We start from the raw sequence: 19,111 nt of genomic DNA, 5'->3' as shown, positions 1-19,111 counted from the left end.
TTTGTTTTGCTCCTGGCTTCAGCTACCTTTAATTAATGGTGATGACTCCTTGTCCCGAAGGAGACAGTGAGCAGTCAATCCCAACTACGTTTGCTAGGCCACCCATGATTTTGTACTCGTTACACCTTTCTGAACCTTTTCCACTTCTAATATATCATAACCTTTTTGAAATAAAGAGAACAGAACATGACATTCAAAGGGTGGGCAAATCATAGATTTATACAATGGAATCATTATGTGGTTTTCTTCCTCTGTTCCTTCCCTAATAATTCATAACATAAGATTTTGTTTCATTGCTACTGTATTGAGCTGATGTTTTCACACAACTGCCTCTTGTCACTCAAAGACCTCACTTCTGAGAGGAAACACTCAGCTCAGAGATGTAGATATATCATTCGATATATGAAGCTAGGACTATTTTGCCTCATTTGCATTGCTTTACATTTATCTGCATACATTTTCACCTGCCATTTTGTTGTCCAGTCACCCAGTCTTATAAAAGAAGCCTGCTCTTATCTTCAGAGACTGCTCTTGTCCTTATTACCTTGAGTAACTTCACCTCACTGCTCATCTTCTTGGGAGGAGCCTTAAAAGATGCTCTTGAATCAACAAGTGTAACATAAGAAACTGAAGCAAGGGGCCAGCCTTAAGCAGCAAATAATTCTAAGCTTCACTAACAGACCCCAGTGCTGTAAGCTATTACTCTGCCTTGATGTCAGGCAGTTAACACGCCTCATGAATTAGAACCAGAAGAGCAAAGAGTTTTAGTTCAAAGAGAGCAAGCCCAATTTTAAAAGAACGCTAGGTACCAAGGATGATGGAGAAAAACACCCCTGAGAGGTTGCTCATCTACCAACAGTCCCAATCCAGCAAGCACTGACTGTTTTGTCACTATGCAAAGAAACCAGAACCGAAGGAAAAGACCCAAACCAAAGGTCCGTTACCTTATATTGCTGAGCTAAGGGCTATGACCCCTCTTGTAGCTTCGGGTAGTTACCTTAACTTGCTCACCCTGGCTGATCCTTCTAGTTCCACAAAGGTGACTGCATCAGAGATGTTGACAGCTTATGAATTCACCTGTGTCCATTTAATCACACATCTTCAGAATGGTGGAACTGGCTACTGGCAGGAAGTAAGGCCTGCTGCCTGAGGATTTAAGCAGACTACAAGTTCTCATCTTGTCCCTGAAAGCATATACTGTGCCTCTGGATCTGTGACAGAAATCAGCCTGGGTTGGAGAGCCAAGCCCACAGGCAGTAAGGCTTGGACAGCACTCGAGTGGCGGGGTCAGACAATGTACTGATTGATTCCTCAGGGATAAATTTCTCCATACAGTGCCAACCGTCTTTGCACATAAGGGGACTGAATTCCCTATGGAATCCATGCTAGGCCACACTTGGTTTCTTCTCAGGCACCAAAGTATGGGATGAGCGCTGTCATATGCACCTCACAAAGAAAGCAGAGATGAGACCCAGCTCTCAGCACATTCTCTGACTACTCAGCTTTTTACATGCAAATTTACATGGCAAATTTCTCCAGAATCTGAATTAAAGAAAATAACCCAAAAGGAGTAGAAAAGAGTAAACAGTAAAATTACAAAAGTATGGTCACTTTACCAATTGCAAGAACAGGAAAAAAAAAAAATCCCATTATTCTCAGTGTCTGGAAAAAATCTCACAGTTTAACATTCCCGATTGTATCTAGAAATAAGTATCTCCAATTCATGATAAACAAGAGGTTACACACAATTGTACTCATCTGTCGACCAAGGCACCTTTGTCTGATGCTTTAAAAAACAGTGTGAAGAATATAAGAACTTTACATAATAAAGTCTATAAACATAAGGAAAATTTAGACCATATATTGGAAATCTTTTAAAAATTATGGTTTTAATTTTTAAATATAAAAAAAATTTATAAATATACCAGAAAAGACTTAAGGTTAATGCCAGAGCACAATCTGTGGAAAAAATAAATAGAAGTATAGTGCTAGCATGATGTTGTCCTCCTTTAGGTAGTAACAATGGATATAACTAAAGTACCTGGTAAGATCACACACGGCAAAGTAAATGCCTGATAAAGATCCTCTAGAATATGCTGAAAAGAATTTGAAATTCTTAACAGAGCAGTCTGGAGGACCAAACATGTAAAAAAATGATGCTTTTGGAAATCTTTAAGGCACACTAAGAATGATGTCAGGAGGAAAAAAAAAAAAAAAGACTAAGGGTCATCATAGGCATCGTTCAATACAAGATGACAATAACCTACAGACATACTGGCTATATCACTACTAGTTAAATAAATAGCGCCATAAGCTAATGGATAGTTCCAAAGACAGCTGGTGCTTTCTACTTTTTTTAAAGAAACCCACGCATGTAGTGGCCAACTGAACCTTGTGAGATCAGTTGGTCATTACTGTCTTCAATAGACCTTATGGTAAGATGAACATGACCCAAACAGTATTCCTCTTTTCCTGTGTAGTTTGTGAGGAATGGAAAAAAAGTACTTCGAAACTAAGAAAGTTAACGGTTTCACTGGAGGACGCTTTAAACAAGCTGCGACAAGATTTAGAGCTTTACCACCAGAAACTACTCTTGCAATTGGAAGCCAGAGATAGTCGAAAACGACCAAACAATATGACAAACTCCAAGGTATCCAGCCAAGCTCTCCCAACCTCCTATCAATAAAGTTGGCTGCGTGCAAACTGCCTGCCAGGGACAGTGATACTAGCTATTAGGGCTAATCTCTAAACCATGTCTTAAGTCATTTGAGAAAATGCACTAGTTGGCCCAGGTCGAAGTCACATAAATGACAACTCTAACAATGTGACAGTACAAATGCTGCAATCCCCTGCCTGCCCCCGTGTCCTGGCAGTGTTTAATTTACCAGCAGAGGTGTGCAGCCACTACACAGCACAGCAGGTAAACAACTCCAGCCAGGACTGTAACAGTCAAAAGTCTGAAGAGAGCAGAAGAATGCCTGGCAGAAACCCCTGGATGCTTTCAAAGCCTTATGCATCAGCTCCATGACCACATATGCTACAGTAATTCAAGGTAAAGAAATCATTGTTTAATGTCATGACTAACTTACACTATTTAAAGCTATATATTATAATTCAACAAGCTGTCCTGACTGTAAAATCACAAAGCATAAATCTAATGCTTCGCACTGATTTAAAAGCTGACCCCTGGTGGCACACTCCAAGAAACAGCATCTGTCAGTCACTGCTACTCCACTGAGCCACACCAGACAGGTTCTAGCAAAGGGAAACAAGAAACAAAGGACATAGGCTGTGGTCACAGATCCATGAGGCTTCCAGAAGAGCCATCAGGGGCTAGACTGTGTTAGCATTCAGCCCTCAGAATATACATATATGAGACAGGAGTAGCCCTTTAAGAATTCTATTATTAACAGACTAAAAATACAGAACTACCTTTTACATACAAAAACAGAGATTTTGTTCTTGCATGCAGTTTTATTTCACAACTGGCCTTTTCTCCACCTTCATGAAAGCAAAACTGCCATTTAGTCAGTTACATCTTGGGTAAAACTTAGGACAAAATACATAGAAAAGATGCAATACTTAAGGGTAGTACATGGTGGAACCTGTGTATACTGGCAGCCCGCGGCAAGTTATCATAGCTTTTAAAAAATGGTGAAACCTAAGGCAAAAATATACATTCTTTTCAAATTTAAAATTCACAATGATGAGCTGATAATGAAGAGGCCTCTTGATTTCAATCACATAATTATACTAGCCATAGGGGTGGCATTGTGGCCGTGGTGATGATCTAAGAACATGAGTGAAGCAAGCTCTGCAGGCAGACTTAATACTTTTTATTAGATCAACTGAGAGGGTGGGAAAAGTTTGGGGCATGTTTAGTTCTTCTTGTCTGATTTTCCTAGTATACTAGTTGGTCTAATATAAGCTATTATCTCCCTGTGTAAGCTTTGTCTGATTATTTAAATAAGTCAAACAAAGACAGGTACCCACTTAAAAACTCATTATTAAGTCAAATGAGCATTTAGGGTTTTTTGCCACCCACAGATGCCAAAGCTAATATCCAGCAGAGACATGTCATTCATTAGTATTAAAAACCTCATACCAAAGAGATGCGTTGTATGCTTTTAATTAGCAGATGAAATGCAAAAAAAGTTGCTTCAGTGGAATTAACAAAACAGAAAAAAAATCAAGCATTATTACCTATAATAACAGCTAATAATACTATATTATTAAAGGTTATAATTAAGATAGAACATTCTAACAAAATTCCTCACACTGGTTTTTAAAAGGAATATATGATACATTCCAACTCTGAAAAATTACTAAATTCTAGAAGTTTGATCCAAAAAATGTTCACTTTTATATAGTCTATAGATTTAAAGTCTCCAAAACAGGACAAGAACAAGAAGAAAAGCAGCACCAGCCATCTCTTTTCTCCTGTTATTTACTTAAAAGAATTAAATAGTCTTTAATTTTAAATAGATCTCTACATTAAAAGATTACTTAACAATACTCAAAAAGCTTGACACTTGTTTGCCTAAGATATTATCTCTTATGATACTATTCTGCCCTATTTTTAACCACAGAGAAATAGCAAACATACAAGTGCCACAACGATTTTCAGGAAACACAACACCTTTGAATGTTCTCCTTGGTGAGGATGAACCTAAATTTATTGACCTCAAGGGAATACTGCAAGACTCCCCCATTTTTATAGACCTCAAGAAAAATCTAGATACGAACAGAACAAGCTAACAGTTGAAAGTGTTTTATGGAATCTGGCTCCAAAACTGTTCATGAGTGAAAGGATTACTTTGTTTAATGTAAATTTTTACAAAGGCAGTGTTCTAGTCTCTGCAGTCTCACAGAGTCACCTTTAATGTATTTATAAATCTATAAACAATGTCTTTGCTGGGACAGAATCACACAAGAGGATGAGAGTAGTGGTACTTACCTACAGAGAAGAAAAGTAGGAAGAAAGATAGGGGTCATGCTCTCTTATTAGTCCAAATATTAAATAATTCTAAATCATGGCAAGTTACATTTAGCTTAAGCTACATGTTGCAAATATAAACAAGCAGGCATGCCTTAAAGTAAAATTGGTGGAAATCACAGAATTTTAATATAGTTGTTAATGGATACTATTTCATGATGACAAATGATTGACGTAGGAAAATTTATTACTACGCACAAAATAGGAATCTGTCTGTTCTTAATAAAAACATATAGATATCTTGCAATTTAATAAAGAAAAAGTTCTAAATGCTTCTCTTGTGAAAACAACATAATTAAGGCATACACTAGACACACTAGTTTTCTGAATACGGTTCCAACTTACAAGATATTCATATTCAGACCTGGCATGAATAAGCACAATTTCCAGTTGAGAAATAAAATTGTGCATTTTGTGAGACTTTTCCCATACAGTACTCTCAGTACAACTGCATCCATTAATTTTGCACTGTTATCCTATTTTGATCCCTGCAGATTTAAAATAATCTTGTATACAGGTTTTATTAGTAAAAACAGCATCTAGAGGTTAATCCTACAAACTTGTCTATTTTTTTTCCTATGTATAATACAGCTTCTGCAGGTAAGAGGAAAATGTTTCAGGAGAGGCAACTGTATCATTACAGTCCAATCTAACCTTATAAGAATATTGTCCGTGCATGTATAGCCAGCCATAATCTAACAATTTAAAAGAAAAGGTGACACATTCTCTTGCAATATTTTTTTTTATTTATTAAAATAATATATATATAACTGTTTTATGCTTGGATAGATTTAAAAAGAAACTGCAAAGAAATCACGCCACCTTATGGCAGAAGACAGCAAAACTGACAGCTAGTATTTCACAAACTAGAGCTCCAAAGACAAGAGGAGCAAGTTCATACTTTCACAGCAAATCCATATACAACCTTCTTCAGACCTATAAGCAAATAAACAGTGTTCAGCATATGCCCATAAAAGAAACTTCATGTAACCTACTTATTCTGCTCAATTTAGATGACTAATTTGGATGCCAGCAGGAATCAAACCCACAAGCTTAGAGAAACATACTCATTTTCAAATTTCATGTTTGGCTTAGTACCTTATCCATTCCGCTAAGATAACTGGAAAGAACACAATAGCAACCGAGTAGCCTATATAATATGTCCATGATCATTATTCCAAAGGTGGAGTCTCTAAGAATTTCCTGGTATTGTTATTTCCTCTTCCAGTAACTCTAAATAGATGGCCTGAAATAATCTAAACGTGTACTAACAACATTGTGTTGTACTACACTTAATGTAACAGTACTTGGGAAAAGTGCTGCAGTAGCAACGTTAAAGTTAGAATCAAAACCTAAAAACCTCAACACTATCTTACTTATAAAGTTTTTGAAATTCTTCTCTGGGTTCCTATTTCTTCTGGTGGATAGGATATCATTCTCTAATGACATGCAGAGGAAAAAAAAAAAAAAAACAACCAGATTTCAAAGTGAAAAGAAGCAATTGACAGAGAGCCGTCCATACCCAAATAGCTTCATGTAGTCGGGGCATTCATCCAAATACAGATTTTAATACAGATTGTTTCTTTGTCCAATTCATACGGTGACCTACAATGTATGTTTCCCCATCTAAAGTAACAGCTTTAACAATTAGGACACTGGGTAACACAGAGAGCCTCTCAATCCCTCCTGTTGGTGCTACCCAATTTATATACGCTAATGAATACCAACTAAGACATAATGAGAGAAAAATGGTCTTTACAGGCCAGTGACTATGACATCTTTCGGAAATTAACAGAAATTAAGTACCACATCCCTATTTTAATGAGTATTTATGCAATGTAAAACAGCTCCTACAACAGCGTTTAAAATAATCTCTCAAAATATGAGATGTGCACATAAATCTCTATGAATTTCAACCTGGAAGAACGTGGCTGAACCATGGTTTTCCTATTGCACGTGAATTACTAGCACTAGGCTCTGACATACTGAGAAGATTCTCTCTTACTGTGACCAGAAATTCTGTCAAAACTGGTAATATATAGCAGCAAGCTTTTTTAATTTAAAAGAATCACCATTTTCTGATGAAGAAAGATGTAGCTAGATGGCTTCCTAACAGCTTTATCCAGAGGATCTTGCTCTGTTTTTTACAGTTATGCACTTACTGTATTAAAGTTATGAGTGCAAAGAAAAAGTATTTTCCATGACTAGGAAAAAAAAAAAAGCAAGACTCTTAAAAGCTTCAGACAAGATAGAAATAGACCACAATGAAAAATGTCCTTTAAAGCATCTGAGAAATAAGTAATTACAGTTCCTACCTGCATTCCCTAAGCACGCCAGAAGTTCCTTCCATATATTCTGTTCCCTAAAAATCCAGTGCACTGAGCTCCCCTCTCCTTTAGTTCTGAGTCAGTGCAATGCCATTCTTCCTACATTTTCCCATGGCACAAAACTCAGAATGTCTCCTTCTTTCCTCCTCCCATCTCAAATGCTTTTTAAACACCTCCTTCCCATCTAGAGGAATCAGTGTGCCACATTCCCTCCCATGCTAAAGAGAAGTATAATATGTATTATATGGTTCCTATGCCAAGAGCTCTGCACATATTTTTGTTTCCTCCCAACCACAAACGTTCTTATCACACGATAAAAGGGTAAGGGAAAAATCTGTCCATTTGCTTTCACATCACTACGGGTCAGGCTTTCCTGAAGAAGCACACAAAAAGATAAGATACATTGGAGCCATATTCCAACAGCTGGTTGAGGGAGGCTTTCAGCAGAGCAGGAGGAGCATCTTTTTAAATTCAGGTGGCTTCTCATTCCTTGTTTTCACCCAAATCAGTAAGGTTTGGCCACTGAGGCCCAGGCATCAGTTGATGTTATAGCATATGTGAAATAGCATTGTTGTATTACACTCAGAAAGACCCAAAACCCACCACAACCAATGACCAACACCAAGTTGATTAGGAATTCCCTTTTCTCGACTGCTGATACATAAGGAGGAAAAACCTATTTAAACATTTTTAAAAACTTTTCCATACTCGGTAGGCTACATTCCTTAGGAAGTTATGAAAAGAGCCTGCTCCAGCTACAAATTTTAACCCCCTCAAAATTTTCTTAATTCAACAATCATCAGCTGAATGAAAAATCAAGTATGATGATCATTTGATTTTTTTATACAATATTATGATACAATGACTTCTAAGATATGATGAACATTTTGATCAGCAAAACTGTATCATTTTGCTTTACATGGCCATCTGTGATGAGTAAAATAAAGTTAAAATTCGCCACAGAAAGAATGGCCACTGCTGGCATCAACGTAACTACTAAGGAAACACTGAAAAAGTCGGGCGATACGTGAAATCTGTATTCCCCTCACATAAATGTCATATAATGATTCATAACTTTATCACACTACACTTTCTTTCATTAATGATCAGCATTAACTACTGTAAGTTCCTCTCCAGGACTCATTTAGAAAGTTTTAAGTGAAAGTTGATTACCTCAAGGTCATCCAGAGAACGAGTAATACTAAATCGCTTAGATCTTCCAAATGATCTTCGGACAGAAGAACGCGGGGGAGGAGCCTGATTTAATCCCATTGGATGTCCAAATTTTGCACCCTAAACAAAAGAGGAAATATATATTATTATTTACTACTTTAATTTTAGTACATTGCTGATCATAGTGACAGCATCTGAACTTTAAAAATCGATAGGTAGAGAATTCCAAGGAGATGGACTTGCAAACCTGTACCAGGACCACAATTTCAACACAAGTTGGTCACTTGCCATGCCCCTGTAAAATTATGTACTAAAATCATTTAAGTTATGACTTTTCCAGTCTCAAGTAAAATAATATAAATATTCAGTATTAAGGTACTGTATAAACATGAGTCATCAGTTAGGTTGCTAAAGCGTACACATGCTACATGTCAGTATTAGTAGACAGAACTTAATTAAAAGCAAGACAATCCTAGCTCTTTACTATCTTGACTGGAAAATATTTACAATGACAAAATATTTGTTCCTTCTATAGGAAATTACCATCCTAGAAATCTTCTCACCCAGCTTTTGTTGGAATCTTTCTCCACACTATTAAATATCTTACTTTCACTACTCATTTTTTTAAAAGGCTTGCTACGGTCAAGTCCAACTTTTTAAATCACACAGTACAAAATGGAGGAACTCTGGTTTTGTGGAAAGAAACTCCCTCACTTAGATGTTCCATGACTAGAATTGGTGCTGCAATAATTAAATCTAATGGCTTTGTCTCTTCCCCATAATCGTATTATTTGTCCTTAAAAAGTTACCAGATGTCAGTTAAGCTACAACAGCTCAGCATGTACATATCTAGTTTATGACAAATGGCAAAGTGTAAACTTAAACCTAAGAGTGGGCACACAGTCAGCGACTGCTGCTAAGCAGATGTACATAAACTCACTACATTATGAAAACTTGTGATTATGTGCCTGAAATTTTGGATTCCTTTCACTGTAACATTCAATGTGGGGAAAATTCCTCCCCGTCTTCTGATGCTTTTCCACTTTAGAAAATAACAAAGTTTAAGTCAGAGTAAATTTTTTTTCTATTTAATTTCAGCATCTTTTTCATCACAGTAAGCTAGTACTTTTTAAATTGCTTATTGGCAGTTTCATGATTTTTACTGAATTTTATATTTGTATTGGTTTCTTCCTTTGCACAAGTTGCTGTGCTCTCAATTCTGAAATATTTTGGCATCCCTTTGATCAGTTGCTTGAAAGTCTATATACATCACGTTAACCTAAAGAATAATCATAAATTTCACATTCCTATAATCTCATGCTAACAACCACTCATACAAAGTAGAGAAGAGCATCAAGAATATGAGACAGCCTCCTTACTGCAATAAAAGATAAGGTATCCAACAGATCATAGAATCATCGAATGGTTAGAGTTGGTAGGGACCTTAAAGATCATTGAGTTCCAACCCCCCTGCCCTGAGCAGGGACACCTCCCACTAGACCGGGTTGCTCAAAGCCCCAACTAGCCTGGCCTCGAACACTTCCAGGAATGGAGCATCCACAGCTTCTCTGGACAACCTGTTCCAGTGTCTCACCAGCCTTAGAGTAAAGAATTTCTTTACTAGTATCTAATGTATCTAGTATCTTTTTAGTATCTATCTATCAGATGTCTGCCTGTTTGCTTATTCCTATGGAGTCAAGACTATTCTTTAGCAACAGAGCTCTGTCACTGGTATTCACAACACACTGTTTACAAGCTCATAGAAGCGTAAAGACTTAACACAGTATACAGGAATCTGGATCCAAAGTATCTATCAGGTTTCATCACTGCAGCAGGCTGAGAGTCCAGCTTCTTCATTCAGTATTAAAAGTGACCCATTTTTATACGAGATCTCCTTCCCTCCCAGTTTTCAGTTTACTAAGGGGGGGTTTTATTGGTTGAGAAGAAAATTGGGCACGTTCTGCCACGGAAAACTGGAAATCTGGCAACTGGAGATTAGCTTCTGAGGTTTTTAAGAGAACATTTACAAGTGCAACATAAACACACTAAAATGGCTTTTGCTAAAATGATCAACTAAATGTGAAGACAGGAAAGTTGCTCTCTGTAAACGTTCACAGATGGCACCCACTGCAATGAGGACAGTTCCTGTCTTTCTGAGCACCTTTTAAAATCACCTCTTCATACAAGTACCACAGAGGTGGGTCAGCCTAATACCTTACAGTCACAACGGTCTTTCCTGTCTAAATTGAAAGCTTACAGCTAATGCAGTAATCTGTGTCAGACAGTGAACTCCACATTAACCCCTGACTAAATTCAGTAGTATCCATTACTATTACTGCAAAACATATCAAAACACTGACATGGCTTCTCCTATGAGTACGTTCCTTTTAAAGCAGCATGAATATACGTGTAGAGCTACTAGGCTTCACCACTGGTTAAGTATGACCACATCAGTTTGGCAATTTTTAAATTTGTTATCTGTGAATTAGTGAAAAAACTACCAGACTACAAACAGCTCAGCAAATTCTAAGGCTAGTGAAATTAATGACATCGTTAGTGCGAGTACAACGAGTATTTTCAAAGTAATTAAATAGTTACACAGTATGGATTTTGCTTAATAGTCTTTCATGTATTTCTCAGAACAAGATGCATCCCTCACATGACTTTATCTTTCACAAAAGAAAACTGGTGAAAGGAAACAAAGGGAAAAAACTATCACTAGCAGTCATATCTATTTCGAATAACAAATACATTTTCACTTTTCTTTCTAATTCAGCCCAAAAAGAATATAAAGTGTCTGGTATATGTTTAAATAGAGGAGATTTCCATATGTGATTCTGGGAGATTAAGACATACAACTAGAGAGCATACACTCAAAAAATTTTGAAACAGTAACATTACAAATTGAAGGAAGAAGAACAAACTGCCTGAAGACAAATCTAATTAGATTCCGCTGAGAAGCAGATTCCAGATAAGATTAATTATCACCAGATGCCCCATTTTAGAAGTAAATGCTGCTTACCTATTTGTGGTGAGAAACATAACAAAGAGAAAGAGGGAGGGTGGACAAAAATACTTGCAAATTGTGTGGTAGTAGAAAAGAGAACAGTAAATTAGTACCCAATCAAAATTTTTATTGAAGGTTTTCGACATTCTTATGCAAAACTCACTATTGAGCCCTGGATGGAATGGTAAAGATAAGGGCAGGGGAAAACAGAACCCGAGAATAAAACAGTGCTTAAGAAACAATTACAAAATATAAAAATTCACTGAGCTAACCATTTCCCCAACCGATTTAGATAACAATTGCAATTAGGAAAACATTTTCAACTGACAAAAATCTCTCCCATGCTCTGAAGAATCAAATTAATAATCTAGGAAATTAAGGAAGATATTGCTAAAAAAAAAAAAAATAAAAGAAAAGACAAGACTGCAGTTCTCGAAGTATTTAATTTCCTGGTAACGGGGCTGAGAAGTCTCCCTTTTCTTCCTTTCTTGACTCTATTCCAGACATTCAGACTATGAACACAGACCTCCTTCTGCAGATCAATTAAAAAAATTGCCTTGCATACACACACGCACACAAATAAAGAAAGAATCACGTATCTTAAGCAAATAGCAGCAACATTTTGGCAAATGTTTTTCATGGGACTCTGAAGAGCTGGAAATAAAAGCATCCACGACTTGAAGAGAGAACAGCCAGTGCAACTGGAACGTACTAATCATCATGGCTAAAGAAATCCACAGCATTTAAGCAAAGAGAGATTGCTAGTGCAATGACTGATATTAATGTAAATTTTGCAGTCCGTTAGCCATATAGAAATTATCATACTTCCAAAAGCCTTTATTACACTATTAAACAGATATTAAAAAATTTTATACGGCACACTACATGACCAACAAAATGCTGTTTCATTCACTGTTAGCTGCCAAACTAAAACACTGAATTTTGCTTCATGAACATTGGGCTGTGTGTCTTTTTAAATAGAGATTGCCTATAAGCAACAGAACTATTTACTACCATATCTTACCATATCTCTTCAGAAAACACTGTGTTGCTGAATCTATAGAAGAAAACTCTAAAAATATTTAGATATTCATTAAAATCTAAGAAATCCTGTCACAGAACAGTACTAGAAACTAAACTCCATCTGATACTTCACTAAGTGTCTTCATTTTAGGAACCCAGAAACAAACAGAAAAGCAGAAAAGCACAGAAATTTGTGAAAACAACTTAATTAGTAAAAAGGCTGTGCTACAGCAATGCATCCTCTGCATTTTGCCATACACTTACAACTCTGCTACTACTGTCTATCATGGTGAAAGCATAAAAGAACATACTTCTAAAAGCCTTTATCCTGTTATGATTTGGCAGATGGAGAGGAAAAACAACAAAGGAATTAACACACTGATGCTCTGAAAAATCCATTCCTTTTTCTATTCTTATAACAAAGTAAAAATTATGAACTAGCATGGTCTGAAATACCAGTTAAATGTATAAGAGAAAAAGCAGGACAATGAATGGGTCTGCCTTTTTTTTTTAAATACATGACTAGATCACCCCTTTTCCATAGGCTAACAGGAAATAGCATGTGCAAGTACATTCCCCATGAAATAACTATAAGACAGTTACCAAACTATAGACTTTCTTTACCTTCAAATACTTTTTTTTTTTTTAATTTCATTTTTAACTTGCTTATTTGACCCTGTGGATGAGCTACCTCCTCATCTACTTGACAAGGAAGGCATTAAAAACAAGTCACCAGAGGAGGATTGATACAGCAGCAGTTTGTGAATGTGTCCAAGTGAGAACAGTTTCTGGCTGAGAACAAGAAAGGTGTATTAAAAAAGTACGAATGAGAAAGTGGAAAATGTTCATGTATTAGCGAGACGGAGCAAAGAAGCACATGATTCATGTTAGACTGCAAACAGAGGGACAGAAAGAGCAAAAATAATCCAATACAAGGCGACTTGCACAAATCTAGTTCCTTAAAGACAGAAAAAGAAAGGATTAGAAGTAACTTTAACTGATAAACAAGTTAGGCATTAGTTCCATATGCCATTTTGCTCAGCAGCTGTGCTGCCTTAAGGACTTTGCATGTACCTCTGACCACTCACGCCAGCTCCCAAACTGCAGCAGGCTGCCCCCTCATCTCCACTAATGATAAACTATAGTTTACAAAATGAAATAACCCTGTTTCTAACACAGATCCACAGTCATGCCAACACAACTGATGACGCTCACTGCCTACTCTGGCCTGAGTGAGACAAGAACTCAAAGTTGGTACTATCAAAGAAATGCAACGTGAAACTGATAGTCAATACGATACTCTAACCTGGAGTGAGAGTGAACAGAAGCAAGTTGATGAAACCTTATCAATTATTCAGAACCCAAAGAAACCAAACACCTTTAGAAAACATCTTCAATTAGTTTAAAGAAATTCCCAGCTATAGCATGACATGTATCATGCTCTCTCATATTCTAGCAAATTCACTTAACAACTTTTTAACAAACTGCCATATGTAACAACCTGAAAGTTCCATTTTGTACTACACAGTCTTTGTGTCTCTCTACAGTTAAACACAGATTGTCCTCTCATGCAAATATATGGATATAACTAATAAAACAATGAAATTCCTCTCATCTGGTACAAGTTTTAAAGCTGGAGGAGCAGGAAGGAGGTAGCAAGGAGAGAACACTGGCTGCTCTTGGAGTACAAGAGACTAAGGAAGTGAGAGATTTTTGCTAGGTGTTCAACCATCCTTGACAATGACAAAATACAGGGAGCTGGCAGCAGGAATCCAGAAAGGGGAAAAAAGGAGAAAGAAAAACTGTGAGGCTTAGGTCAGCTTTACAACATCTAGCAAATTTAATCTCTTCATGAAAAACACATTACAGTTCACGACCTTGAGGAGAAACTAATAGGGCTGAATCTTATGGAACTGAGATTTTGGCTGCTGTATGGAAGAGCAGGAAGAAGGAAAGGTAAAATATAAGAAGGGGAGGTAATCTAAAAAGTTAAAAAAAACACTAACAAGCCTGATCATCTACATTTACAGAAGGATGCTTTCACATGTTTTCAAGTGTGTTTCACAGTGAAAGCTAATCTCACAAGATTCTCAAGCATGTGAGTGAAATGTTTTTTTAAATGTTTGAGGAAAAAAGCATAAAAAAGTAATTGAACGTCATGAACAAAGTTATAAGAGCTCTAAATGAAAAATATAGTTACTGGTACATAGTAATTTTGATAGAAATTGTTTCCTCCTCCTGTTCAGGTGGAACAAGGATACTATCCTCTGTCCTGACCCTTTATGATAATACAAAAGGACCACGCACATGCTAGAATGGTTACATAGGACCGCTTGCCAGCTGGATTAGAAAATTTCACCAGAACAACAGTTTGGGGAGTCTTATACAATCCAACTAAACCACGCTTGCAAGAGAAACAACCATCACTACCCTGACAGCAACTGGCCATCCTGCTCCAGAGAGTCGATTCCCCAGGTAAGCATCTCCCTACAGAAAAAGTCCAATAAATTAGATTCTTTTAACAAAACTTCTGTCTATGGATGTCTGTACAACAAGTGTGATTTTGAGTACTTATTCTGATTAATTGCCTCTAAAAAGCACATTACAAAAGGAGGGTGCTTATATTCAATGATTTTATCACAAAAAAACCCCAAACCTACCAGCACCATTTAAAAGGCCTCAATTTAAGGAGCTCAGCTAATACAGAATTTGCTGCCTTCTATGTGTCACAGAGCTTAATTATACTAACTATAAAATCATCAAATTTTAATTGTCCTACTCCTATTTCCAGCTATTGAAGCTTTTAAAAACTCTCACTGTTTTCAAGTTTGACTCCATGATTTTAAGGTTAAGTACATAATAGTTCAGAACCCAGATACACAGGTAATATAATTTGAAACTTCTGTGGATATTCAAAATACGCCAAATTTACTCTCAGATGTTAAACAGCAGAAGGGTCAGTCTGGAACGGCAGTTAGTCTTTACAAAAAACGCAAGTTTAAGACACCAGAAAGACAGTTCCAAATTTAGACCCTTCTGAAAAAGTATGGGAAACGGGGATGCCACAGTAATGCCAACACAGTCAGTGCACAAAATCTCAAAAAATACTGAAAGTCTTGGAGGATCATGGAACAAAGTAGTTGATACAAATACTATTCTCTATTAATATTAGTCTCAAATCCTGCTCTAGACCATTTGGCTTAATCTTCCTCTGTTGTCCTCTACCACACCTAAGTTCCAATCTCCTGATTATGGGTCCTGTCTAGCTGAGTGACCGCCCTGGCAGACCAAGGCAGAGCAACCAGGACTGTAGGCCATGACCTCCCTTTACCCCTCATCCTATCAGCCAATGTCACAGGCTCCTCCACCCAAAATCTGACAGTGCAGACTTGAAGGACTTGCAAAGTGAGGCATCTATGGGGCCTGAGAATGGGATGGATTGAAAAATGGGGTATGATGGGTTAAGACCTCTCGTACCCTTAAAGAGATAAAAGAATCTGGGAGGTAAATGGGAAAAGAGCTTGCTCTGGTCCAGTCCCATTGACCCTAACAGGAACAGGAGCAGTAAGTCCTGGGGTGGAGGCAGGTATGCTGTGGGAGAGGGCTCCACATGCTATGGAACAAAACAAGAATGAAGTAACACCCTCCAGGCTGACTTGTGCTACCGCCATCATCATGGATTGACATCACCTTACACAATTGGATTAGGTACAGGAAGGTTAATTAAAAAAGGTCTAGCGTCACTCAAACTTTACAAGACAGCTTTTCCACAGGCTTTAATTACACTGCAATTCCTGTCATGATTTTTTTTTTTTTTTTTTTGGCACCAGTATGACAAAGGATTCGCCATGACTGGTCAATGGATTTGATCACTTTTAAAAATACCTCTTTACTAATCAGATGATAACGACACGTTTCGCTGCCTTCTAACCATTACAGTGGCATTTTTAATGGCAGTTAGGCCCATCATATAATCAAGACCGACGTAAAATTTCATTTAAGATCTCTATGCACTCTGGGAAGACATAGAAAAGAGGCTGTCCTGTCACACTGGACATTCAAGTAAATGAAATTTATTACATGTCACCTGTACTAACAATGCTAGGCACAAAACACTGACCACTTACATTTCAGTACTATCCTACTCCCTTTTCAAACAAAAAGCCTACACGTGTTGATGGTATTAATGCAGATGGAACAGTAAAATCATTTTCTCAGTATAACTAGATAATGGTATTTTGTATGAGTTGGAAGCCTATTAGTTGGAAATTGCAGTGCAACAGAAAGACCTGAGTACACTAGGGGAAAACGTGGAGAAAATTACAAGTACACACAGAACAACTGGTTCCCAATCATCTTGATCATTAGGTAGGAATTAGCTGGGAACATCAAGTCAGTATGGTCCAATAATCAGCAATAATCAAAAAGGCAAATGAAGAATCATCCAAAAAGCAAAAGAAATCAAGAATTTTATTAATACATTGCCTGCCCACACATTTTAAAAACTGCTTATAGTTCTGGTTAACCTATCTCAAAAGTAATATAACTATGGGAGGAAAATCACAATTATGAAATTATGTATGGGAGGAGACTAAGCTTATTTCTGCTTGGAAAATAAGTTATTGGTGGTTGAGGTTTAAAACAAAAATTACTAAGAAAAAATAAATATAGACTAAGATTGTTCAGTACTTCTCATGACAAAAAGCAGCAGGTATGAAACTATATGGAAAGTACAATTACGTTCTGTTTTCTTTCCACGCTATTAAACTGCAGAATATATAAGTGATACCAGGAATGCCAAAAGTACAACTGAGTTTAAGAAACAACAAATTCAAGAACAAAGGTTCACAAAGGTTAGCATGCACAATGATGTGGATGGTGTCTCTACCGGAGGAAAGTCTCTAAACCACGTGCTGCTGAAAATTAGAAGGATGTATTTTTCACTGCTCTTCCATGTTTTTTTTCTAAGCAGCTGCTCCTGGCCGGTGTCCAAAATAGGATATTGACCTCAATATTGGACTTCTCATCTGATACATACGGATGCTTTTACTGATTGATTACAAAATAAGTATTAATCATCAATGCCACGTGCTATGAAAAAAGTAAATAATATATGAAGCAGTATTGTATGAAGTATGAACAATAGAGACAGGCAAATGTACACTACAATTACATGAAAGCTTGACCACGAAATCAGCATAAAATTTTGGTCACTCAGCTCCAAGAAACAAGAAATTAAGCTAGAGTCGTTTCAGAAAAGGGCTACTGAAGTTATCCAAAGAATGAAAACTTTACTTCCCAAAAGACTAAAAGATTAAGCGCTTTACATCAAATAAAATGAAAGCCAAAAGAGCTGAATGCTGAATAAAGAGTCACTTTCTTTAAAGGAGACACTAGGAGCAGAAGAAATGGGTATAAGGTGACCATGACTAGACTTCAGACTGGACAATAAAAAAAAGTTTCTAACATTATAATAGTGATAGAATATTGTTCCTGTACAAGGCGGGGTGGAAGGGATGGCAGGATGCAAACATATTTTTTTTCAAAGTTGTAACTGCTAAGTGTATGGAAGGCATGATAATACGTGATTGCCTGAAAGAGCTAGAATTTGGATTGATGATGCAGAATATCCTTGTCTGGCACAATTTTTGCAAACTCATTCATGGAATTAATTTTCAAATCTTTCTCTTGAGGGTTCATTTTTCCATGTTTCTGTTTAGACACTTCAGGCAACTTTTAGCAATTCTGTATATATTTCTGTTAAAAAATTACCTTTATTCATAGAATCATAGAATGGTTTGGGTTGGAAGGGACTTTAAAGATCATCAAGTTCCAAACCCCCTGCCATGGGCAAGGACACCTCCGATTAGACCAGGTTGCTCAAACCCCCCTTCCAGCTTGGTCTTGAACACTTCCAGGGATGGGGCATCCACAACTTCCCTGGGCAACCTGTTCCAGTGTCCCACCACCCTCACAGGAAAGAAGTTCTACCTAAGATCTAATCTAAATCTTCCCTCTTTCAGTTTAAAACTATTACCCCTTGTTCTATTGCTACATACCCAGATAAAGAGTCCTTCTCCATCTCTCCTGCAGGCCCTTTTTAGGTACTAGAAGGCTGCTATAAGGTCTCCCAGAGCCTTCTCTTCTCCAGGCTGAACAACCCTAACTCTCTCAGCCTGTCCTCATAGGAGAGGTGCTCCAGCCCTCTGATCATCTTCGTGGCCCTCTGCTGGACCCGTGCCAACAGGTCCATGTCCTTCTTGTGCTGTGGACTCCAAAGCTGAACACAGTACTCCAGGTGGGGTCTCACCAGAGCAAAGCAGAGGGGCAGAAACACCTCCCTTGACCTGCTGGCCACACTTTTTATGATGCAGCCCAGGATGCGGTTGGCTTTCTGGGCTGCAAGCGCACATTGCTGGCTCGTGTCCACCAACACCCCCAAGTTCTTCTCCCCAGGGCTGTTCTCAATCCATTCTCCACCCAGCCTGAATTTGTGCTTGGGATTGCCAAAACCCAGGTGCAGGACCTTGCACTTGGCCTGGCTGAACTTCATGAGATTTGCATGGGCCCACAATATTGATATAT

At 37.5% G+C, this 19,111-nt stretch overlaps 1 protein-coding gene across 4 annotated transcripts in view; it reads right to left on the bottom strand.

The window, feature by feature from the left end:
• RGS12 (regulator of G protein signaling 12) overlaps window positions 1-19,111 on the bottom strand; it is a 90,955-nt gene that overhangs the window by 57,429 nt on the left and 14,415 nt on the right. For all 4 annotated transcript variants that reach the window (XM_074147372.1, XM_074147370.1, XM_074147371.1 and 1 more), the window contains one exon: window positions 8,497-8,616. In XM_074147372.1, coding sequence (XP_074003473.1) covers window positions 8,497-8,616 — 120 coding nt within the window. The remainder of the gene's footprint in view (window positions 1-8,496; window positions 8,617-19,111) is intronic.

The sequence above is a fragment of the Numenius arquata genome, chromosome 5 (assembly GCF_964106895.1).
Source record: "Numenius arquata chromosome 5, bNumArq3.hap1.1, whole genome shotgun sequence".
Classification (NCBI taxonomy): Eukaryota; Metazoa; Chordata; class Aves; order Charadriiformes; family Scolopacidae; genus Numenius; species Numenius arquata.
The sequence above is the reverse complement of the archived record's forward strand: the minus strand, read 5'-3'. Positions and strand labels throughout refer to the sequence as shown.